We start from the raw sequence: 23,231 nt of genomic DNA, 5'->3' as shown, positions 1-23,231 counted from the left end.
TTTTTTTTTTTTTTTTTTTTTTCTTGAATAGTATCTTCCGGTTCATGGTTTTCTTTTGTTTGGATGTACCTTCTCGAGTAATCTTGATCATGGTTCTTTGGTATGTGGTTTGATATTAGGTATAAACTATTTTGAGGGGCTGGGTGATCAAATATGTGGTTGGAAATGTTTGGTATTCGAGTTTTCACGAAAGCTGTTTTGTTTTGTGGTTGTTGTTGAGGCTGGACTTTGTGTTTTATGAAGTTTTGTTATTGTATATCTTGGAATTAACACGTTCTTAGCGTCTTAATTTACTTTGGTGGATTGTTTAGGGTTCTATGCAAGTATTTTGCGCATGGAGCATGCTTGAAAGGGGAGTATTGTGAGTTTTCGCATGACTGGACGGCTCCACCTAGCAATGTAAATATTACTTCCACTCCTCTGCATTGCTATGCATTTTAATGTAAACCAACTGTCAGTTTGGCACTCCTATCAATCTTTCTTTCTGATGTATCATTCGTGAAACAGGTTTGCACTTACTATCAAAAGGGAAGGTGTGCTTTTGGCAGTCGATGCAGATATGACCATGTTAAAGCTTCTCATGCAGAGTCATCCGCTTCTTCGAATTCTCAGCAACCTCACATGTCTGAATCTGTTTCAATAGCTCATACTCTATTATCAAGTCCACTTTCTCCTTCACCTGGGTCGACAATTGAGCTTGCTGGTTCAAAGATATCCTGTCTTCCCTCGCACGTTGAATCTGCTTGGAGTGTAGAGTGTGAGCTTCCATCTGGTCTTGATGATTGGGGGAGTAGGGAGACAAGGATTATTAGTCCAGCCGATTTACCTATTTGCTCTTTTTCTGCTGCTGGTACTAATTGTCCACGTGGTGATAATTGCCCTCACATTCATGGGGACTTATGTCCCACGTGCGGAAAACAATGTTTACATCCTTTTAGGACGGATGAAAGGGAGGAGCATATGAAGGCATGTGAGAAAAAGCAAAAACATCTTGAGTCTTTGAAACATAGCCAAGAAATAGAGTGCAGTGTCTGCCTCGAGCGTGTTCTTTCTAAAACCGAAATAGCCGAGAGGAAGTTTGGGCTTCTATCAGAATGTGATCATCCGTTCTGCATTTCTTGTATTAGAAACTGGCGTAATAGTTCATCTACCTCCGGAATGGATGTTAACAGTGCTTTAAGAGCCTGCCCAATTTGTAGGAAGCTATCATACTTTGTTATTCCAAGCGTCATTTGGTATTCTTCCAAGGAAGAAAAACAAGAGATTGTTGATAGCTACAAGTCAAAGCTGCGGTAAATTTATGTTCTTAATTCCTAATATTTGATTACATTCTGGATACTATTAAATTTTGTCCATTCTGTTCCTGTTTTTTATGTTTTATAACCAAACTCATTTTTATCTGTGCCATATCAAATGTAATCTGAAAATCTCCATAGTCCACAGGAATGATCAATATGCTTTCTAGAAGAATGGAAACTGCATAACTGCTCTAAAGTAATTGTGTGAGCTGTTGAAATAATTTCTGTACTCTGATCCTGCAACTTTATATTATTTTCATGCACAGATCAATCGATTGCAAGCACTTTAACTTTGGAAATGGGAACTGCCCATTTGGATCTAGTTGTTTTTACAAGGTAAATTTGTCTCTGAAATCATCTACTTCAGTTTTCTTATCCTGATTATGCTCTTCTAAGCAAGCTGGATGTTGCTGTGGCCTTTGGAATTGCAATTTTCCTGAAATTTTTTCTTCTTCCTTTTTTTTTCTCTATTCCTTTATCCATATTGCCTTTTAACCGATCATTGATATGCTGAATGGAAATCTCAACCTGTTTGGTTGTTCTAATATTTGAATGCCTGTGAAGTATGTTGATTAGTTACATCTTTGGTTTCGTGGACATGAGTTTACGGAAGGAATTCTTTCTGTGATCTGGAGACGGAAATATAGTGCAACGGAAGATTGTTTTTGTTCCTATGATCCTTCGATGGTTTTATAAGCGTCTCCATTTACCATGGCCATCCCAATCATGGTGGGGTAGATATGTGGAATCGTACTCAATTTTAACTTGCATGTTGACAAAGTAAATTTGCTGATCATTTGGCCAGCTTTTTCACTATGTTTTTGTTCAATTTTTTTTGCTATTAGGGTGCTCATAATAATAGACTACCAATATGATGAAAAATATATAAATTTCTGGTTCAGTGCCTCTTAGCGTGTTTCATTTTGTTCTTTTGACACATAATGGTAAGGGTGCCTCTTTCTTGTCTATTTTTTTTTTTTTAACAAAAAAACCCAAAGGATTCCTCCATTTCTCATAGGTATCTCTCTTGGGAAGCCCTGTCTCAGTTAAAATAGTTCGAGGGTGAGGACGAGGCATGAAGTCCCTTTCTTTTCTCCCACCTGTGTTCCTACTATAACCAAATCTCATAAATAATAACTTGCTTTGGTATATACTATAGATAATCTATATCCATTTTCTTTTTGTTTTCTGTTTCTAAAATTCATGCTTTATAACCAATATCACTGTTCTGTAATCTATTTTTAAAAAATCCTAAACAAATTATTTTTGGAAAGTAGATTTTAAAACTATGTTAATTGTGCTTGAGGGGAACTAAGAATTTAAAAGTGCTTTTAAAATGTGATAAACAAGAAAATGTATGATCTTAAAATTTACTTGAGTCTTTGAATAACAATTTTCTTTAGTCTTCAATTTAGTTTTGAGGATATTTTAAAAGCCTACTTTTTTTTTTTTTTTAATTAAAAACAAAATGTCAAGAAAATTTTTAATAGTTAAAAGAAAACCCTCCAAATTTTTGGTTTTATGTTTCTAAAATTTGGCTGAGAATTTTAAACTGGCTTTTGAAAAGCAGAAAACAAAAATACTAAACTAAGAAATGGTTGGTTAATTTTTGAAAATTTAAAATTCTATGTTTATTAAGCAAGGCCTAAGGTTTATCTACAAATGTCCATGTAATTTGTGGGGACAAGTTCACAAGTTCTCAAACAAAATCTTTGCAATTACTTTTGTTGCTGTCTTAGAAAATTTTCTGGGCTCAATCTGGCTGAAAGTGATGTGCTTACTACTTTGGCTGATTGGCTCTGCAACCTCTGTTTAGTGATGTCTTATCGGTCTTAGTTAAATTACCAATATGATGAAATTATTTAATTTTGCAATCCAATATTTTATTGCTAGACCTCCTATAGAAAAAAGAAAAAGAATGTATTGCTAGACCTGTTATAATTGGGTGAAGATAATGGACTTCTCTGTTTCAAATTAATAAAAGTAATATACTTACAGCTATTTGATTTAAAAGTGTTATCATGAGGATATTGTAGGTTAGCACCATAGAATTACTGGAGGGGCCTCTTCTAAATTGCGTTATTTTAATTAGAAAAACTGTTATTGGAATCATTCATCAGTTCTAAAGCCAATCCATATGCTTGCAAATCATCTGCGCGTGTCTATTTTGGAGAATAAATATGCAACTGCTCTGTCACATTCTTCTGTCTCCCAAAAACTTTCAGTCAGCTTTTGTGGTAAATGTTGAAAGATGTGGTAGACATAAGCAGTGCTGTTCATTGCGCATTCTGTTGTCATTTAATTTCATTAGAGCAGATTGGCTTTCCAGTCTTTTGATTGATACAATGTTTGTTGTGTTCCAGCACTTGGTCAAGCCTGGTTCATACACATGGAAATATCACAGGCCACCTCCGCACCGACCACGATCTCAGAGAACTCCTCCTAGCAGATCTAATATTGTGGATATGGATGCCTTTTTTGATATGTTTCAAGACTTAGAGGATTTGGATTTTAGTGCTGAAGATTTAGATTTTGAAGAGCTAACACCTTTGGAGATGGCATTTGTTCTAATGCAGTTGGGTTGTGAAGCCAACTTGTCAAGTGATGAGGAGAATTATAGTTTTTGAACTACATTTTTTATAGGTAGTTGTGCCTGATGTAAATTGGGTCTTTCACGAGTTCCTTTCTTGTCTTTGCCCAGATATTTGCTATTCTAGCATTTTTGGTCACATAGCAGTGCCCTACGTGCAAAAATACAGGCTCGTAGACTTTGTTAATTGTCACAAACGCCATTATTGGGGAATGATACTTCACGATAAGCTTTAGTCATTTGTCCTAGGGCAAATTAGTTGCTGAGTTACCAAGATGACGCTGATCTATATATGGGAGACCCCTTTTCGTTATGTGTAGATATTACTATGACTTCGGAAGTCTTGTATCTTACTGCTGGGAATTAGGAATATCTTTTACTTGCTATCTTTCATCATTCATAGATTTTATGCAGAGTTTTGTTTCACCCTCTTGCTTTCCCAAGCCAATTGTGGGCTCCTAATGTTTGATTTGGTGATTTCTTTGTTTGCAGTTGTGTGAAGTGTTTTTTTTCCTTCTCTTCGAATATTTGGTTTCTTTACTTTCCAAATCTTATATGTCATTTTCTGCCTTTGAAGTGTTTGCAATTCTGCCTTTTAGTCTGCTGTATTAACTTCAAATGAGATACAAATTTTGATGTGATTTTCTCATTGCAGCACGCACATCGGGATGGCCGGTTGGAAGAGGTAGCACTGCGTCACATTGGGAATCAAGACGGCCTCACTATTATAGCTAAAAACATTAGGTTTTGTTTTGTGCATTTGCTTGATATTGTCCATTTCTTGTGCAATTTCGCCTTTTATTAATTTGATGCTATTTCTAGGTTGTCCGACTTCCTTAGTGACTTGCATATCAGGTGAAAGAACCATTTTATCAGGTATGCAAACACACGAAGCAGCCCTCAACCCCTAAGCTCAGCTTCATGCCATTTTAATATGATAATCGTTCCACCTTGAAAACTTATATTGCTAGTCTTGTTTGGATTTTTTTTGAAATTCAGCATCTTTATCAATTGACACCTAATATATTTATCAGAAACGGAGTTGATTAATCTTGGTACAACCTGTGATCACTCTATTTCAAACTCGTTCTTGTTCCATATGTAACACTCTAGTCCATGAAATGCCAAACTTTGTGCATTGCATTAGTCTCGAGTTAGGCTTGCTTAGGAAATCAGTTATTAACAATTGAGTCCACGAAATGCCAAACTTTGTGCATTTCATTAGGGGTCTTGAGTTAGGCTTGTATTAACGATTTAGTCCATGAAATGCCGAACTCTGTGTATTGTTGTAAAGTCTTCTTTTACAGAAATCTAAGAGTAGTTTGAAAAACGTGTTTCAGGTGTCGAATTGCTTGCTGGAGTCCGATAATGAGAAATGGAAGGTGGGTTATCGAACACGGTGATTCGAACTTCATCATCTTCTATGAATGGAAATAAAGCTAAAGACATTGTCATACTGAGAATTGAATGTAGTAAGTTGAAGCCTTATTCTTGGGATGGCAAAATAAAGGGTTTTCACATCAGATGTAGCACAGCTGAATAGCTCAATAAATTGCGTCGTTGGTTGTACGTGCTGTACTAAACATTGAAAAGTAAAAAAAAAAAAAGAGGAATGTATTGGTTTGTAGTGTTTCAAAGGAAGATTAAAGGGAATGTCCAATGTCGTGTTTGGTAGAGAAACAATACAAAATTTACATCAGGGTTTGGCTGGATGTACTCAATTTTTACAATCAAAGACGGTCCCTTTTTTAAAAACCATTATTATTGTTGTTATTGTTATTATTATTACAGTGGAATGTTGGATTATAAGTATAAATCAGATATTCAAACTTTCGTCCGCCGTAACCCCAAATCCATTGCTTACAAATATTGTTCTCTTTCAGGTTTTCCCTCAAAACACTCTACTAGGTTTATGAATGGTATTTTGTTCTCCTCCCCAACCTTGAGACATCACAAGTTGCTATATCGATAATTTTTTAAATGAATAAATTATCATTTTAATTCTTTTCTGATTCACCGTTATGTTATTGCATTGCACTAATTATTAATATTTTATGTTCAAGTTTATATGAAAGCTTAAATATGACAATATCTATTAGCGACTTGGGTAAATATGACAATATCTACTAGCAGTAGACTTTGTGAGGTGAGGATTATGAGATCGATCTTGTGATCTTGTGAGAATCATATCTACTAGCAGTAAACTTGTGAGGATTGTGAGATCGTGAGATTCCACATCAATCGGTTGGAGAGAGAAATGAGATTCCGCATCAATCTGTCGGAGAGGAGAGAAACAAAATATTCATATTACAATATCTTACATTTATATCGCTTCACAATAAATTATACACTCCACCCTCAAACGAAAATAAAATATAATATCCTCAATTTTAATTAAAAATAATGATGGGATGCTCTTGACTGAAAATTCTCATTAACAAAGTTGCATTCTCTTTATTTATTTTATATTATATTTGAATTGGTACAACTTTTTATAACAGTTTTTAAAATAACATCAAATTAATTAATACCCTTACCTTCAATTTTTTTATTCAAATTAGTTAAATAATAATAATAACAATAATTTATAAAACCTATTCATGGAGACTATTTAAAAAAAAATGCTAAATAACAAACTAACCAATATTAAGCAATATTAAAATACAAAAAATTAAATTGAATATTTGAAAAAGAAAATAATTTAACCAAATATTATTGGAAAAAAAAAAAAAAAAACGTAGGACGAGAGTAAAACTCGCTTAAAACAGTTATAGAAAATCATTTTTAACCAATAAAAAAAAAAAATCCCGAAATTAGCATCCTGATGGACCTATAAATTCCCCCAATCGGCGTCGTTCTTCATCAGGCAATAATCGAACGATCTAAGGCTTCTTCGGTTCGATATCTCTCTCATCTCAATTCGAAGTGAGTTTTCCTGCCGAAGAAAGCAACCAGTTCATCCTAATCCGCCATGGAAATGAAGAAGATCGCCTGCGCCGCCCTCTTCGCCGCCGCTACTGTTACTGCAGTCGTGGCCTCCGATGAGTCTCTCTCTCCCGCCGCCGCTCCAGGGCCGAGCAGCGCCGCCTCCGCCGCTCTTCCCGCCCTTGGATCGCTCGTCGGCGCCTCGCTTGTTTCCTTCGTCGCCTACTACTTCAACTGAATTTCTTTTATTTTTCTTTATTTCATTTTAAATTTATTTTATCGATTTCCATGGACGTGTGATGTGAGTCGAAGTTGAAAAATAAAAAAGAATTTCGATTCATTGTTATATTACAATTTTGCCCTTATATTTTAATTGCTTGATTAAATAAAATACGATTAAAATATTAAATTCATTAAATATTTTAGATCGGTATTTGTTTAATAAATACGTTTATTTTTTGAATGGCTTCCTTGTCATATAAGTTACAATACATAAAAAATATAATTAATGAAAAAAATTGTGTAATTTAATTATTATTTTGTACTTATTTTTATTTATTAAAATTAATTAATATATGAATATATTAATAACATGAAAAAATAGATAATTATAATTCTCAACGATTTTTATTATATTTAGGGTGATAATTAAAAAAGTATATATAATTAAAGTGAAATGAATGAGATTTTTTTAATTATTTATTTATATATATATATATATTGTTAATTTTAACAAAAAGTAGTCTTAAAATTTTCATAATATCACTAATTTCAAAATAATTTAAATTTAATTATTACAATAATTAATTATTAAATAAATAAATATACTTTAGAATTTATTTTTACAAATATGATGATAATTTATATTTTTTATTTGTTGCCATTTCAAATGCTTATTTAAAATCTGGGTGCAATTTAATAAAATTTCAAAGTTTTGGACGTTTTAAAAAAATTAAATAGAAAATAAATATTTTTTTCCATATAAAAAAATGAAAATTAAATGAACCGAATTTTGGATTAAAAAAGCGGAAAAATAAATTTATAAAAGGAAAGTGGTTTTTCCTTTTTTAAGGAAAAAATTATAAAAGGCATCATTCCTTCAAATTCAAATTTCACTATTTAAATTTAAAAAAAACAAAAACATCACTTTCCACGTGTCGACCAAAGAAGAAGTATTACACGTAACAAAGAGTAGAATCGTAACACGTAAGCCCCAGTCTCCAAACTTTCTGTTGAGATCCTCTACAACCAGAACCACTAGAACTCGCCACTACCTTCATTCTCATTGGTCAATTCCACGCTTCTTTTCTTACTTTTCCTCTTCGCTCCCCTCAACACTCCACGTGTAGCCCACAACCAGCCCTTAATAACTCGTACTGTTTATTTATTTATTTATTTATTTTGTTGGCCCACACCGGCCCCTGAATTTCTCTATAAATCGGAAATTCCATTTGAAGGGATTCATCTTCGAAACCCCGCTTCCTTTCTGATCGTTGTAGGGTTAGTTTCATCAATTTCTTCTTCACTAATTTATCTTTTTGCTTACTTTGTTCCTCGAATGCGAGATTTTGTTCTGTTTTTGTTCTCTGATTTACTTCTGTTCTTCTGTTTTGCCCTTTTGTTGTTGTTGATTTTCAGTGGGGAGAGGGGGAGCGAAGAATCGTAAGTTCGCTTGAAAATTTTATGGACTTTTTTCTATAATCATCGATACACAGCGGTCGTATAGAGCTTTCCCTCCTACACTCAACAACGAACAGGTTAGAGCTTAGAATTTAAGGGTTCGTTTCGTTTCTAGGAATCGATTTGATTGTTTCTGGAGAAAACGATTACGTTTTTAAAATCGTAGATGATGTTTTCTTGTGGTTAGGTTAATCACCCTGCTGTGTGTGGGGGATTGTTAATCAAACTTGTGGATGAAAGTAATCACGATTGCTTTTCTGAAGTTTGTAGACTAGGATTTTTCATGTATGATTTTGTCTTGTTGAGGAACTGTACTTTTTTTCTTGCCTCTAATTCGTTATCATGTTCTTTTGCTAATTAATCCCTCTTCCTTGAACAAGGTTTGCTTAGCCTGGAATTTTGGTTTTAACCCCATTAGATTGGAGTTTTGTTTCAGAACATAATTAAGGCGTATGCGTTGGACCTGGCACTGGCAAGTATACTTTGTAGAAGAATTTCGAGCTAGTTTGTTTCCCTTAGTTTACCTTAGGGTCCCAACTTCCTGGAATGGTTCAGGACTAATTGTTATGGATTTTCTCATCTCATGAGAGCTTAGTGGAACTTCAAAGTGGAAGGGCAATCGATATTTCATTAGGGACAGAGATAAATTGCAATGATTATGCTTTGGTTAGTTCATTGACTACATTCTGTAAAAGGCCACTGATATGGCCGGTTATGTATCGTTGTTAGCCTCATGATTTTATGTTAAGGAGAGGTTTCTACCCCTTATAAGGAATGCTTCGTTCTCGAAGATCTCACAATTTCACACCCTTATAAGGAATGCTTCGTTCTCGAAGATCTCACAATTTCACACCCTTATAAGGAATGCTTCGTTCTCGATCTCACAATTTCACACCCTTATAAGGAATGCTTCGTTCTCGAAGATCTCACAATTTCACACCCTTATAAGGAATGCTTCGTTCTCGAAGATCTCACAATTTCACACCCTTATAAGGAATGTTTCATTCTCGAAGATCCCACAATTTCACACCCTTATAAGGAATGCTTCGTTCTCGAAGATCCCACAATTTCACACCCTTATAAGGAATGCTTCGTTCTTGAAGATCCCACAATTTCACACCCTTATAAGGAATGCTTCGTTTTCGGGATCTCACAATTTGGGTGAGTGGAGAGAGGGAATTAGAGATGTAAACCATAGAAGACTATTGTGAGGTCCAAGGCTTATCATGTTCTTGTTTCTCAAAAGTTTTACTGTTAGTTGTGTTCCCCTTTTTCTGGACGTGTGATAGTTTCGTTACAGATGGACCCATCAATAATCCTGATTTGCTTGAATATTTCATCCAGTTTTTGGTATCTATAATCAAATCAATAGCCATGACTTGCTTGGAAATCTGAACTTGGTGTGTGTATTCATATTCATAAGCTGATAGATCATATTATTTACAGGAAAGGTGAAGAATGGAGCATCATAAAGAGACAGGATGCCAAGCTCCTCCTGAAGCTCCCAAACTCTGTGCAAACAACTGTGGGTTTTTTGGAAGTGCTGCAACTATGAACCTATGTTCGAAATGCCACAGAGACTTCATCATGAAGCAAGAACAGGTCAAGCTTGCAGCATCCTCTATCGGAAGCATTGTGAATGGTGGACCAAATGACCATGGGAAGAAGGCTGCTGTTGTCACTTCTCCAACCAAGCTAGAAATCGAACCAGCTATATCATCCATCATTCCAACACAACCATCTTGGACAACTCCAAATGCAAGCAGCAGCAGCAGCACCACCACCATGGAGAAGGTAAAAGCGAGCCCAAACCGGTGCAGCAGCTGCAGGAAACGCGTCGGACTAACCGGGTTCAACTGTCGATGTGGAAGCCTCTTCTGTGCAGTTCATCGCTACTCCGACAAACACGACTGCACGTTTGATTATCAAGCTGTTGGTCGGGAGGCAATCGCAAAAGCCAACCCCGTGGTGAAGGCTGAAAAGCTGGACAAGATCTAAAGAGGGAAGAACACCATGGATCCAACAGTGGTCGAGTTGATGTGTGTTTTTGTGAAAAGGGGTTGTGGGCGAAGGCTTGTGAGAGACAACAACATGTTCGCTACTTGGAAGAGCATAATCTGTGGGGTGATGATCCGATAGGAGGCTGTGATTGTAGGTTTTGTTTGGCTGTTTGTGGGGTTGAGCCAAATTGTCGTTAAATGGACTGAAAAATTATAAAAATCCTAAATTTTATGTTTTTTTTTTAATTGAAAAAAGATTAATTAGTTACCAAATAAGGTGATTAATTATCTTTAAATTAAACTTATTTAAATGAGATAATTAATTTCTACACTTAATTCATTTAATTAAGCTAATTAACTCATTAACCTGGATGGGTAAGAAAAAGGAATTTTATTCAATAAATTTCAGAAAATAATTAAATAAGGACATATTTAAAAATAATAATAATAATTGGCAATTGTAAATTGTCCGGTTACCATAATGACGAAGAAGGACACGTCACCAGCCGATTAAGAACAGAGCAAAATGAGGGAGGGTATAAAGGTAAATAAGTAAAAGAAGAGGGCTATTTTGGTAAAGTAGGTGAAAAATGTTCTATACGCGTCTCTATGAGGCCCGTAGAACATCGTCCTTGCCGACCCATCAATCCCTTCATATTCCTTATTTCCCCGTTTCTCTCTCATCCCCTCTAATAAACCCAACCTCTTCAATCAAATCTTCTCGTTCTTATCATCACGCTCTCTGAATCTCTTTGGGGATTTTTTTTTGTTGTTGTTGAGGATCCGATCGGGAGATATGGCGCAGAGGACTGAGAAGGAGGAAACGGAGTTCAAAGTACCGGAGACGATCACGCTCTGCGTCAACAACTGCGGTCTGACCGGGAATCCGGCGACAAATAATATGTGTCAGAAGTGCTTTAATGCTGCCACGGCGGCGTCGGCGACAGCGTCCATGGCTATGAAGTTTTCCGGTGAGAAAAGTCCGAGATCTACGACGTCTCGCTCGCCGGAGAAATTTCGGTTCGTTGCTGAGTCGAGGAGGATTACGACGGCGGCTGATCGTCCGAAGCCTGACGAATCGGCAAAGCGAGTGGTGAATCGGTGCTCCGGATGTAGAAAACGCGTCGGATTAACCGGATTTAGGTGCCGATGCGGCGATTTGTTCTGTGCGGAGCACCGTTATTCAGATCGCCACGATTGTAGCTTCGATTACAAGTCCGCTGGTCGTGAGGCGATCGCGAGGGAGAATCCCGTGGTGAAAGCGGCGAAGATCGTGAGAGTTTAATCCGTAGATTGATTTGTTTTGGAAAAAAAAAACGAAAGAAAAATCGAAAGATAATGAAATTTGTGAAATCTCTGGGCTCAATGTTTAAATTTCCCTTTGGAGTTTATCGAGGATCAAATCCTCAGAATATCCTCTCGATCTTTACGAGAGAGAAGCATGAGAGATCGAGAAAAATCCTTGATGAAGAAGATGATGATCGTTGTGTTTTCTCAGATAATTATGTTCCCAGTTCATTTTTTCTTTTTTTTTTTGGGTTTGTTCGAAGAAAGAAAAGAGAAGTTTATCGTGGCCTGTGAAGATGATGATGGTGGTGTTCATGTTCTTCGTTATTATTATAATATTTTTTTGGGATTGATAATTACAATGGCATGTGATGTAAATTCCACAAATTCTCGGGGTTTAATTGGCATTTAAAAAATTCGAAGTTTCTAGCACCGGCAAAAAAATGTCGCTCTGTATTTATTTATTATTCCATTTCCATTTAAATTTTTTAATAATATTATTTAAAAAATACACCAGATCAGCGATTAAATCGGGATGGGGACATTTGCGTAACCCACTTTCCTTTTGATTTATACGAGAATCTTTAAAATAATTAAATTAACAAACCAATTTTCCACTACTAAAATAAATTCGAAATAGTTTTAAAAAAATTACAAAAAATGAAAATGACAACCTAATCTATAATTTAGGGTGGGCCCACATGTCAGTCCTGGGCAAGTTAAATGGGCCCCACTTGTAAATGACCAATCACGAGCTGCCACATCATCTTGTTATTTTAAATCTCTATTTATTATTTTATTTTCACTCGAAGTGTACGTATTTTAAAAATATATATATATTTTTCGCTACCGAATATTATCATTTTGTTACCAAATTCAATTAACATATGGACAGATAATAATTTAAAACAATATTTTAGTTAATATTATCATCAAAATAATTATTTTAGAAAAAATTAAAAAATAGACATTTCAATGAATTATTGCACCGGGACCGAAATAATAATGGATTCCAGTTATTTAATTATTCCACAAAATTAATATAATTAAATTAATTTAAGCTGGGCAGGCAGTCCAATAATTTTCATTATTTCTAGGTTCGATATTATTTATATTTTCTGTTGGTTACCAATCATTGTCACATTTTATACTTTTTCTTTACACTAAATTAATTTTTTTTTCCGGAAAAATCTAATTTAACCCTTTATTTGGGGTTAATTTCGAAAATAGGTCTGAAATTAATAAGAATTTCACACATTTATTTGTTTTTCCCTTTTTACCCTTTATCACTATGTGTAATTGAAATATGTTAAAGGACCTTTTTTGACTTTTCAATAATTTAAAATGTAAATCTTCTAAAATATTATAAAATGCAAACTCCGATCACATCGAGAATTGTTTTGGTGTTTTAATTCTCGAACTTAAAATCTAAGAAAGGTATGAAAACGACTTGAGGTAATTACATTTCTGTCTTTTCAAATAAGCCCTAAAAGGATTTTAGTGAAAGGACCATGGATAGGTTGATTGGGAAGATATCCTGTCTGTAAACAAGGTCAAGCGGAAAGCAAGATTCATTCATTCTCTTTAACTCCTCTCCCTATTCTATGGGTCTCCCGGCTGAGATTCCCTTTACGTTTCATGTTTTTTTTTTTTTTAATTATATATTTAATTCAAAATCGCTTTCATTTAGATTGAGATTGAGATTGAAGTTTTTTGGAGTGGTGTATACTCATAAGCTTAAGCGGATGGGTTATTTATTAAACAAATTTATAAAATATATAATAACAGTGGTTCAGACATTGAATCTCTTTACTTTAGTATAAACAAAAAATTAACCCGATGATTATGGTAAATTTAATCTTATGACAATGCTATGGGTACGGTATTTTCTTTCTTATCATATATGCTATTGTCGCTTTACTCTTGGTTCCATTTAAAAGTTTTTTTCGTACAAATGAAAATGTTGTCTCTTATATTTTGTGATATTATTCCTTCTTAGCTCGTGTGGAACTTCGTCAAACTTTCGATAAGTTTTATTGGGGTGTTCAACGACATGCTATTTGGCCTTGTGGCGTCGTTTATTTGATTATCTTTAATGGGGCATACGAGTCTAGAATATAAACTTGGAAGGTTGACAAGGATCAGGACGCCGAATCAATCTCAAGTATTCAAAAGGCGACTACGAAGACATAGTGACATTTTCGTAGTCTTGTGTTGTATGCATGTATGTGTGTGTGTATATATATATATATATATATATACGATGGAATGCTCGACGGGCCCAATAGAAAAAAATAGGTTTTGGGCCGAGGGGTCTACCGTAACGACGATAAATCGTCGCGTGGGATAAAACCCCAGCTTCCCCGCCAAGCTTTTTGAACGAAATTCAAAATTTCCGCCATGAAACTCCCATTTCTGATCTGCGAGGTTTATCATCGGCCGCTGTACAAGCTCTCCTCCAAACTTCATTCCTCTTAGGTCGAAGTGAAATCTCAAAAGGTATTTCTTCCATTTTCCTTTTCAGTACTGTCAGTTTATTTCTTGACGTTTTTGCATTTTCGTATATTCTCCGTTCATTCTCATCTTCCCCGATTTCTGTTCAATCGACTCAATGTATTACCAATCCACCATGAAGTTTGAATTATCTTGCTGCATTTTAGTTGCCAGCCGTTCTATATGAAATCCTGTTCTTCCGCTTTTGTGATTTCGAACTCTAATATGCATGCACATTGTTCTTTCGAGTTGTTCTGGAGAGGAATTCTTCGTTTGTACTTTCGTCTTTCCTGTTTGGATTGTGCGATTTTTCTTTAATTTTTCCAAGTTTTTATTATCGTCATTTGTAATTACTGTTTTAATTAAATGAAATTTATGAAATAAGCCGAACTTTGCAGAGTGTTGAGCTTGCTGCGGTTTGTATGCTTACAAGCATGTAGTTTATGCTACGATTTCTAATCTCTATGTTACCAACACCACTGCCTAAACGTGTTTAGCATAACAGACCAAGTTAGAGTTTCCCCTTCTAATAGCTGAAATAAAAGCGGGATTTGACATATAATTACGAAACCTAGGACAATCTTCATCAAAATAAGCGAAAATTCGGTGGCATAATGTATGGGGTGTTTAGGGATTCATCAGTTTTATGGGAAACTTTTACCTTGGTCAATATAGTTATGTTTTTCCTCTTGCAATGCGGATTTTAGCGTAAGTTTCTTTGTTCTTATTATTGTTTTCTTCAATAATTGAGACGGTTTTCAATATTTTCCCCCTTTTTTATTTTATATTGTTTCAGATATGGAGGCTGACCAAGATCACCTTCTTAAACTTGGGGGGTCCTCTGTTGAAGGCGATGATTTAAAGTACATCTCTGGGCTTAGCACTATTCTGGTTGCGACAATCCAGGAAACAAAAGACAGGATATCCCAAATAGAATATATCTTCTGCAGCCAGCTCTTTCCCAGTTTTCAAACGAAGTCTAAAAGCTTGCAAAAAGTATATTCTGAGGCTAGGAAATATGCAGAGGATGCATGGAAAGAGAAAGAAACCAATCTCCTGTTCCAAATAGAAAAACTTAAGCGGGAAAATCAGCATGTCATTGAAGAGAATCAGTCTTTGAGACTTGAGAAAGACAAGCCATTTATGGAGCAAGAAGAAAGGATGGATTTACTGCGAACCAAACTACTGGATGAACAACTCAAAGTTGAGGAGCTATCACAGCAACTGAAACAGAAATCAAGAGAAATAGACGAGGGAATTGAATTGCAGCAGAAGTTACTTGAAATGGTACGGTCAAAAAGTTCTCTGATAATGAGCAAGGAGCAAAAGTTGAAAGAGCATGAAGACGAATCAAACGCATTGCGCTCCAAATTGACTAGCCTAGAGATAAAGTTTCATGAGCTCCAAAAGAAGCTTAATGAGAAAACAGATGAAGTATCTAAGGTTAAAAAGTTGGAAGAGAACTTGTTCAAAAAAATTGAATCACAAGCTTCAGAAATCATGAATATTGAGCAGATGAATAGTGATCAGCAAAAAGAGAAACAAATACTTATGATCAAGTTAGAAAAATTGCAGGAGAATGTCGATGGCCTACAGAAGGAACTTTTGAAGAAAACTGAAGAAATTGAAGGAGGAAGGAAACTGCAAACCAAGTTGAATGGTTCTCTGGAGAAAATCAATGACCTTAAGTCGATTTCGAGGGTAAAGAATGAGGAAATGGAAGGAAATGAATCATATGAAAGTTTACGCCAACAGATTGAGTTAAAATCCTGCGAGTTACTGGCTGAAAAGAAGGCAAAGAAAGGCGTTGTTGATGCATACAAAAGGCTGAAATCACAATATAACTTCCTTTGCAAAAAATCTGGCCTTACTAGCGATAATATGCTGCTAAAAAACAGAAGAGAGAGTGAAACTGATTCAATGGCTGATCACAATCAAGGCCTTGCTTCTTCACCAGGTACACGCCCTTTCTTTATATTATAAACACAATTCTGTTTTCTCAAACGCTGTCATCCATATCCCATTATTAATTATGTATTGATTGGAGCAGTCGATCCTGATGCGGAAACTGAAGAACCTTTTATGGGTGTCTCTGATACATGCCATTTGAAGAAAGCGATAAGCGTGCACAATAATATAGAGGGAAAAAAGGGAGTCGAGTCAAATCAGGCCTCAAACTCCCGTTGCCCTCCTAAAATTCCCAGTTTTCCAAGTGGCTCAAAACGTAGCCCCAATGTAAAATCTGCACCAGTAGCTTCCAAAAGACCAGCATCTTATTGGAGAGATACCAGAACTCATCATCAAGCACAGGCAGGACCTGACCCACATGATGATTTTCTTGATACTCCATTGGAGAACATCAGAGAGAACTTAAACAAGCCTGTAAAGGACAGAGTTAATGATCTTCCTCTTCCTGAGGTGGCTGTCAAAGACATCAACATGGATGGGTCAGACGACGAGACACAGGATATGAATGCTGGTAATCCACCAGAAAATCAGCAGATGCCAGTTTCGGTGAGTGGCAATAGTGGAGGCTTTAAGTTTGTGGAGCCAGTAAGAAAGAAAGCCGACAGGCAAAATTTAAAAGGAATGGAATGCAAGCAATGCAAGAAGTTTTATGATGCGGTTCTTCCAGATGATGGCAATGAAGAAACTAATGATGATAATAAGCGGGGTTTACGATGTGAACATCATCATGGGGTTTCGAGGCATCGATATAGGTACGCTCCTCCCATGACTCCTGAAGGATTTTGGAATATTGGATTTGAATCTGAAATGTAATTGTAGTGTAGGATACTGAAATTGCCGAGTATGCTCATTGTTTGATACTTAATAATTGCCGAGTATACTTGTTTGATATTTAATAATTAAGAAGATTTGTAACCATCTAAGCTAGGCGGATAGTGTCCAATTTGGTCTTTCCCTTTTTTATTTTTAGAACACGTCTACGAGATTTTCAATTTTTACACTCTTAAGATGATGTGAGATCTCACAATCCACCCTCCTTTGAAGCCTAGTATCCTTGCTGACAGTCGTTTCCCTTTTCAATTGACGTGAGATCTCACACAATAGGTGAGACATTTTTCATGGAGAAAGCTAGGAAAGACAAATTGTACTTTTACTAATAGACGAAGGATTCCATTTTATTCCAGTTTGTGGGAAAAACTGGAATAATCTCTCATTTTTTAGGAGAATTGTTCGATAGATGACGGGATGGCACTGCAGAGTAAGACTAATAAATGAACTTTTAAGACCATAGGTAGGGTAAGCAATGTGTCTACTATCTTTCATGAGCTTCTTTGCTGTGTTCAAATCAATTGAAAATGGTGCAAAAGTTCATATCAAAGAATCAAGCAAAAAGATCCTCTGTAATGATAGACTGTTCATTGTTGTTGGTACAACCCTCTGGTTCAATCTGAAGTTGCTGGTAATTTAGTTGTCGTGAAGCTTCATATATAGCAATGCCAACACTTACAGAAAGATTTAGGCATCTAACATAAGTTTCAACCATTGGAATTCTTAAGGTCCCCCCACCAAATGCCTGGTTCTTGCAATCCTCAAGAGCTTCAGCTGGTAACCCACTAGTTTCCGACCTGAACAACAAGTAATCGCCCTGCTTGTACGAAAAATCCTGCAGAAATGAAAAGAGAAAACAATCCTTGTTACTCAAAATCTCTCCTTCCCTGATTATAGACAGAAAAAGATCAAAGAAATGGGCACTCGCCGAGTGGAGTGTAGTCCCTCTCTTTGTAAATGCTAGCAGCCGTTTTTCTCCTTCCTGTACATCGACAAGAACAATCATCAAGAAAATGGAGTTTTGTGCACATTTTCTCTGATACATGAACAAAAACTACCTGTTTTTTGAAGTAGTCTCGAAACTCTGCCCACGTGTTATGAATTTTAACGACGACGTATCTAAAACATGATGTTAAAACTTGAAAACATCGAACCATATGTACAGTGATATCGGTTTAACAAATCTCAGTTCAAAATCGAAAATAAATCTAGTATTCCTAGTATTCAAAGAACTTGAATTCCTATGGGATACGGCCAGTAATCCAAACCAGCACGCTTTAGCTTCGTGTCGTCCACCTTAAATCCCAATGGCTGAAAACGAAAGACATAGAAACAAACGATACGAGCAGGTAAGTTTTTGGTGATCTCCAGCTAAGAGGGGAAAAATTAGAACGATTGCACTCGAAGTAGCGATGTTTTGAAACTAACCCCAACTAGATGTAGTCCAACAGCTGATGCAGCACATGTTCTGGCAATGCTACCAGTGTTCCCAGGAATCTGTCATGGACAACAGAAATCTAAGAGCCAGCCTTGAAGAATTGAGGTTGTCTGCAACCCAATTCAGAGTTCACAGTCAAAACAAAAGTTTATGATTAACATCACAAGATGAATTAGTTCTGATATCACATCAACAACAAAAATATGACCGATTGTTATTTCTACCAGACATCGTTTCCTCGACCCTCACATCTCAACTTGAAGAAGAAGTTGCCAAGCTTCACAATCTCACTTTTCTTGATAGTGTGCGACACTCCCTTCCAGCACCGAATGAGTCAAGCCAATTCATACCCCATTTTGAAAAAAAGGTTTTAGAAAACGGGAGCAAAGAGATTTTTTAAAGAGAGTTTAAAAACAAGATTGAAAGAAGAGACAATACAACGACTTAGATAACATATAATTACGAGTACGATTTGTTACATCCCCTATAGTACATTTTGAGGCGATTCATGTTTGACAAACTTATACATGATTTCACCGAATAGTCATACAACATTTGGATGGGAGGAGTCGACGACTAGTCAGATACCCCTCTAGTACATTTTGAGATTCAGGTCTAGAAGACCTAGATATGATTTCGCAGTCATACAAACAAAAAATACAATAGTAAGGTAATACAACATGAAATCAAATAAAGGGTTTGACATGACATCAACATGTGGCCATGACAACACACCTTAAACGAGCATAACCGTGACACTAAACAGCCTTTGTCAATCCCAATTAGTCGCACCTCGACTAATTCTAACTTGTCAATCATCCAATAATACCCCCTAAGATTTCCAGCTTACCATCAAGATTTCCCACACCAGAGATGTAAACAACAAACTAAAAGTTCCCTTAGCTTTCAAACAGAAGACCAATGGGAATATCAACAAATGAACCGTTCAAGGCTAGCAGATATTGTCCTCTTTAGGAGCTAGCAGATATGGTCCTCTTTAGGCTATTCTTTTTGGGCTTACTCTCAATGTTTTTAAAAAGCGTCGGTTAGAAAGAGGTTTCTACACTATTATAAGGGGTGTTTCGTTCTCCTACCAACCGTCGTGAAGTTTTAAGTAATAATGAAGAACAGTGATTCAAAGAACATCAAGAATCTAGGAAGAGATATCTAATAATTCAGAGGCACTCGTCCCACAGGGCAAGAAGAGTTGAAGAATCAGGTAAGCACTTTGGAGTATTATGAACAAGGGCACTCGTTATATGCTTCATAATTACCAGGGGAGAAACCAACACAACTTGAAGAACCTTCTGCTGCGAAACCCCATTTAGGGCCTCACCAACACCGCGCGGCAGAGAACCGGATGAACCCTCCCCTTTTTCAGCTGCGCCATTACCAAATCAAACCCAATTCACAGCAGAAACTAAGAATCAAAAGGGTATAAGAACATTCAATTCAATTACAACAGATACGAACTTACAGAAGGAGCAGAAGGGGAGGAGGCGGCGAGAGGAGGAAGAACACGGATGACGGTGTTTGTGGCTGAAATGGGAGAAGCAGCGAGCGCGAAGAAGACGATGAGACGTCGATGAGCGTAGTAGAAAGGGGGAAAATGGGTGCAATGTTCTAAGAGTGGTCGCTGTTGTATCCATTAATGGCATCTTAGCAGAGCAATCTTCTTCTTGTCGCCGCCGCTCTTCTGCCGTACTGCGCGCCTCTCTGTTGAGCTGCTCAGGTCTTCTAGGAGCTCGTTTCAGAGCTAAGTCGTTTGCCGCTCTTCCAGTCGACTTATCTTGTGCCTAAAACATCCGATATAATAATAATAATAAAAATTAAAAATAAAATTTTTAGTGTTTATAATTCAATTTAACCTTTGAGTTATTTATTTTAATTATTTTTAAAAAAATTATGTTGNGGTGAATAAAAACAAAATGCTTTTAACTCTAATATGTCATACATTTACAACAAAAAAAAGTTAGATGTTCGAATTTAGTTTTACATTGAAAAGCTTAACCTAAACATAATTTATGTGATACTCGAGTAAATGAGAGGTACATGAATGAATCGGGACTATATTCCAATGAAAGGAATTCTGAAGACAGGATAAAGAAAAACTTAAGAGAATTGAAAGTCACAACCTATATCAATAAGGTACATCTTCTTTTCGATAACCCAATCACATGAACTCTATGATTATCTTACATGAAAAATAGGAGAAGGTTAAAACAATCAAATTCCAAATTTAAAATTTGAATCTTGGAACATGGGTGGTTATAATGATTTACCTCATATCTTTATAACTAAAAAAAAAAAAAAAAAAAAAAAAAAATCAAAATTTACAATATTCATAATATTTATAAAATATTAAAAATAGTATTTTATGTGACTCTATTGGTTGACCTCACTCTAATTTTTTAATTTTAATTTAATAAGTGGAATCAAAGATATTCTATATTTTAAATTAAAAATTAAGAAACACCCTTTTTGTTTATATAATTTTTCTAATTACTAAAATTCCAAAAAATATATTTAAAAAATAAAGAAAAATAAAAAAAAGTTATCCTCTCCTTAATTAAAAAGGGGTGCAAATGTAGAAATAACCTAAAATTTAGGATGCGTTCTTTAAGCTTTTATTTTTTCTGTTATTTAATCGAATTTCGGACTGAAAATTTTCCTTCTATATTCACGTGAACAGGGAAGAGGCTCTCTCTTCGTCTACTTCACTTTTCTGCCTAAACACAAATTTCCCAGCCTTCGGGTCAGTTAATGACCAATTTCAATCCAATCGCTCCTCAAATTCATCAACAGATCTTCCATCTGGTCTTGCGGAATCCGATCGTCGTCGAGTTTCGCAGTCGAAGCGGAAGATTTCGATTCTGAGATTCAAAGTTGTTCTAAGAGCGTTCGGGTAAGTTAATGATTTGTTTTGATCGGTTAAAGAATATTAGTTACTTGCTCTTCGTCGTTTTGGATACTGTATTTGCTTGTGTTTTCACTTTTGATTGGGATTGTTCTTCGCGGGCTATTAGGATCAGGAGCTAGGGTTTTGTTTCTTATTCGATATGGTTTCGCTTTTATTACGCGGATGTTTATGTGCTCGTTTTTCCTTGTTGCTCAACGTTTTGATATGCGGTCTAGTGATTTTTACCTGCGTCATCAAAATTACGGAAATATTGGAGTGTGGTATTTGTTAATCGTCGTCTGGAGCCTGGTCGTTGTAGTTGTTATTTTTATTTAATATTGGCCGTTTTGATTTGGTCGGTTAACTGTTTTGAGGTTTTGATCGATATTTGATTTTGACAAAGACACTTGCATTAGCAGCTCGGTGTAAGAGATTTTTGTGGACTATTGGTTAAATTAGTTCGTCCATGTGAGCTTTTTGTTATTGTCTTGCTACAAGTTGGCACTGTTTTTGTGTCTTCGTGGTCTATCAGTGTAAGGTACCCAAAAAATTTAGGGTCTGCTGAACTGTGCTTATATATATATATATATATATATATATATATATATCTTCTTTTTTATCTATATAAATGCGGAATTAACGATGTTATGTTTAACTAGTGCAAAAGTTGGTGGGTGTTTGAATGGAGAAGATTTCCATTTATCCTTTGGGATATCCCACTTTTTTCTGGATGATTTGAACGTTAATTTTTTTCTTTCAGGGTTTGTCTGCTAAATTCAGTTTTCTACTTTTACCTCCTTGTTTAAAATGCTTGGATCCTTGTTTTTCTAATGATGATTCATTCTACGCAGCCTGAGTACTCTGTGATTCTTGATGGACAAGGGAATGCCGCCTACCCTTTTTGTCAACGATGGCTCATTTATGGAAAGGTTTAAACAACTCCAACAGAAAAATTGTGAGAATGATAAGGAAAAAGATAAAGGCGCTACATCTGAGGAGCAAAAACCAATCAAGATTATCACAGGGACTTCTGTTCCACACAATACCAGTAGTAAAACTAATTTGCAGTTTAAGGTTGGTGATGTTCGCAAGACTGCTCCAATTGGAAAACTTGCTTTCAGCTTGAAGCAGAAATCAAAGCTTCCGGCACCCTCTGTGAAGTTAGGAGCAGATGAGGATGAAGATGAATCTGATGTGGCAGATGCATCTGATCATCTACCAGAGAAGCGTCAAAAGTTAGGCTCACATAATGGTTCTGAGCAACCAGCAGTTCAATCTGGTGTCGGTAATTACAACTTTATACTGACACTCCTTTGGCTATTATCCGTTAGAATTTTTAGACCAATAATCCTGGTCTGTTTAATGACTTCTTTAATTGCTGCGGTGAACTGGTTATTTAATTTCAGCTGTTCTGTGATTTGCATGTTTGATACATCATGATTCAAATTTTGTTATCCTGCAGCATGGCTAGAATCTATCTATTGGCCTGTTTTTGTATCTTTCCTAATCAATTTATTATCTTTAATAACTATTATCTATTGCTGTTAGAAACTTATTTGGGATTGGGAGATGAGTAAATAATTAATATTTTTCATTTTTGGTTCAATAAGATTGTGGGATCTCAATAGATTTAAGTTGAAAGGAACTATGTCGCAGTACGTTCCTTTTCTCTGTATTCTGCTTTTCCATCTTTCAACTTTAAATTGGTCTATGGAAGGTTTCTTCCTTATCTTCACTCCACCTTTTTACCGACACTTTGCAGAGTTGTACCTTTTTCTTGAATATACAGAAAACAATTAATATTGGGGGGGGGGGGGGGGGGGGG

At 35.8% G+C, this 23,231-nt stretch overlaps 7 protein-coding genes across 13 annotated transcripts in view; 6 read left to right on the top strand and 1 right to left on the bottom strand.

Annotated features, from left to right (window-relative positions):
• LOC111497821 (E3 ubiquitin-protein ligase makorin-like) overlaps nucleotides 1-5,564 on the top strand; it is a 6,321-nt gene extending 757 nt beyond the window's left edge. Inside the window, exons 2-8 of one of the 6 annotated variants that reach the window (XM_023148786.1) lie at nucleotides 11-100; nucleotides 312-399; nucleotides 508-1,292; nucleotides 1,565-1,634; nucleotides 4,544-4,632; nucleotides 4,711-4,764; nucleotides 5,229-5,564. In XM_023148786.1, coding sequence (XP_023004554.1) covers nucleotides 45-100; nucleotides 312-399; nucleotides 508-1,292; nucleotides 1,565-1,634; nucleotides 4,544-4,632; nucleotides 4,711-4,747 — 1,125 coding nt within the window. In that variant the 5' untranslated portion in view covers nucleotides 11-44 and the 3' untranslated portion in view covers nucleotides 4,748-4,764; nucleotides 5,229-5,564. Of the gene's footprint in view, nucleotides 1-10; nucleotides 400-507; nucleotides 1,293-1,564; nucleotides 1,635-3,661; nucleotides 3,942-4,543; nucleotides 4,633-4,710; nucleotides 4,765-5,228 lie in introns of those variants that run through there. The other 5 variants (XM_023148783.1, XM_023148785.1, XM_023148787.1 and 2 more) reach the window with 5 other exon arrangements.
• A 1,122-nt stretch (nucleotides 5,565-6,686) lies between these two features.
• LOC111497929 (arabinogalactan peptide 23-like) lies at nucleotides 6,687-7,153 on the top strand. The gene has a single exon (XM_023148946.1). It carries the CDS (start codon nucleotides 6,860-6,862, stop codon nucleotides 7,049-7,051), a length of 192 nt encoding a protein of 63 aa, XP_023004714.1. The 5' UTR covers nucleotides 6,687-6,859; the 3' UTR covers nucleotides 7,052-7,153.
• Nucleotides 7,154-8,221: 1,068 nt separating this feature from the next.
• LOC111497898 (zinc finger A20 and AN1 domain-containing stress-associated protein 8-like) lies at nucleotides 8,222-10,736 on the top strand. Of its 2 annotated transcripts, XM_023148906.1 has the most exons (3): nucleotides 8,222-8,313; nucleotides 8,452-8,570; nucleotides 9,940-10,735. In XM_023148906.1, exon 3 carries the CDS (start codon nucleotides 9,952-9,954, stop codon nucleotides 10,489-10,491), a length of 540 nt encoding a protein of 179 aa, XP_023004674.1. In that variant the 5' UTR covers nucleotides 8,222-8,313; nucleotides 8,452-8,570; nucleotides 9,940-9,951; the 3' UTR covers nucleotides 10,492-10,735. The 2 variants fall into 2 exon arrangements, with proteins under 2 accessions (XP_023004674.1, XP_023004675.1); XM_023148907.1 differs by lacking the exon at nucleotides 8,452-8,570 and having other exon boundaries at nucleotides 8,260-8,313; nucleotides 9,940-10,736.
• Nucleotides 10,737-11,125: 389 nt separating this feature from the next.
• Nucleotides 11,126-12,075, top strand: LOC111497900 (zinc finger A20 and AN1 domain-containing stress-associated protein 5-like). The gene has a single exon (XM_023148910.1). It carries the CDS (start codon nucleotides 11,290-11,292, stop codon nucleotides 11,776-11,778), a length of 489 nt encoding a protein of 162 aa, XP_023004678.1. The 5' UTR covers nucleotides 11,126-11,289; the 3' UTR covers nucleotides 11,779-12,075.
• A 2,080-nt stretch (nucleotides 12,076-14,155) lies between these two features.
• On the top strand, nucleotides 14,156-17,183 carry LOC111497782 (protein gamma response 1). Its single transcript, XM_023148726.1, has 3 exons — nucleotides 14,156-14,279; nucleotides 15,070-16,230; nucleotides 16,324-17,183. The coding sequence occupies exons 2-3, from the start codon at nucleotides 15,072-15,074 to the stop codon at nucleotides 17,052-17,054; spliced, it is 1,890 nt and encodes a 629-aa protein (XP_023004494.1). The 5' UTR covers nucleotides 14,156-14,279; nucleotides 15,070-15,071; the 3' UTR covers nucleotides 17,055-17,183.
• A 320-nt stretch (nucleotides 17,184-17,503) lies between these two features.
• On the bottom strand, nucleotides 17,504-21,661 carry LOC111498049. The gene is made up of 8 exons (XM_023149102.1): nucleotides 21,653-21,661; nucleotides 19,985-20,303; nucleotides 19,782-19,888; nucleotides 18,498-18,566; nucleotides 18,322-18,380; nucleotides 18,128-18,188; nucleotides 17,998-18,051; nucleotides 17,504-17,904 (listed from the first exon to the last, which is right to left on the bottom strand). The coding sequence occupies exons 1-8, from the start codon at nucleotides 21,659-21,661 to the stop codon at nucleotides 17,623-17,625; spliced, it is 960 nt and encodes a 319-aa protein (XP_023004870.1). The 3' UTR covers nucleotides 17,504-17,622.
• Nucleotides 21,165-23,231, top strand: part of LOC111497813 (SURP and G-patch domain-containing protein 1-like protein) — a 4,838-nt gene continuing 2,771 nt past the window's right edge. The window contains exons 1-2 of the mRNA XM_023148770.1: nucleotides 21,165-21,412; nucleotides 22,258-22,691. Coding sequence (XP_023004538.1) covers nucleotides 22,280-22,691 — 412 coding nt within the window. The 5' untranslated portion in view covers nucleotides 21,165-21,412; nucleotides 22,258-22,279. The remainder of the gene's footprint in view (nucleotides 21,413-22,257; nucleotides 22,692-23,231) is intronic.

Source organism: Cucurbita maxima, unplaced genomic scaffold (assembly GCF_002738345.1).
Source record: "Cucurbita maxima cultivar Rimu unplaced genomic scaffold, Cmax_1.0 Cma_Scf00024, whole genome shotgun sequence".
In the NCBI taxonomy this organism is placed as follows: domain Eukaryota; kingdom Viridiplantae; phylum Streptophyta; class Magnoliopsida; order Cucurbitales; family Cucurbitaceae; genus Cucurbita; species Cucurbita maxima.
The sequence above is the reverse complement of the archived record's forward strand: the minus strand, read 5'-3'. Positions and strand labels throughout refer to the sequence as shown.

What these genes read in the sequence shown, in the direction of transcription:
- LOC111497929 (XM_023148946.1), top strand. Translation starts at nt 6,860, where the DNA reads ATGGAAATGAAGAAGATCGCCTGCGCCGCCCTCTTCGCCGCCGCTACT.
- LOC111498049 (XM_023149102.1), bottom strand. An exon ending in GCTGGTTTGGATTACTGGCC is followed by an intron (nt 18,189 to 18,321) that starts GTATCCCATAGG and finishes ATCATGTTTTAG; the next exon opens with ATACGTCGTCGTTAAAATTC. An exon ending in GAGACTACTTCAAAAAACAG is followed by an intron (nt 18,052 to 18,127) that starts GTAGTTTTTGTT and finishes GTCGATGTACAG; the next exon opens with GAAGGAGAAAAACGGCTGCT.
- LOC111497898 (XM_023148907.1), top strand. Translation starts at nt 9,952, where the DNA reads ATGGAGCATCATAAAGAGACAGGATGCCAAGCTCCTCCTGAAGCTCCC.
- LOC111497782 (XM_023148726.1), top strand. Translation starts at nt 15,072, where the DNA reads ATGGAGGCTGACCAAGATCACCTTCTTAAACTTGGGGGGTCCTCTGTT. An exon ending in AGGCCTTGCTTCTTCACCAG is followed by an intron (nt 16,231 to 16,323) that starts GTACACGCCCTT and finishes TGATTGGAGCAG; the next exon opens with TCGATCCTGATGCGGAAACT.
- LOC111497900 (XM_023148910.1), top strand. Translation starts at nt 11,290, where the DNA reads ATGGCGCAGAGGACTGAGAAGGAGGAAACGGAGTTCAAAGTACCGGAG.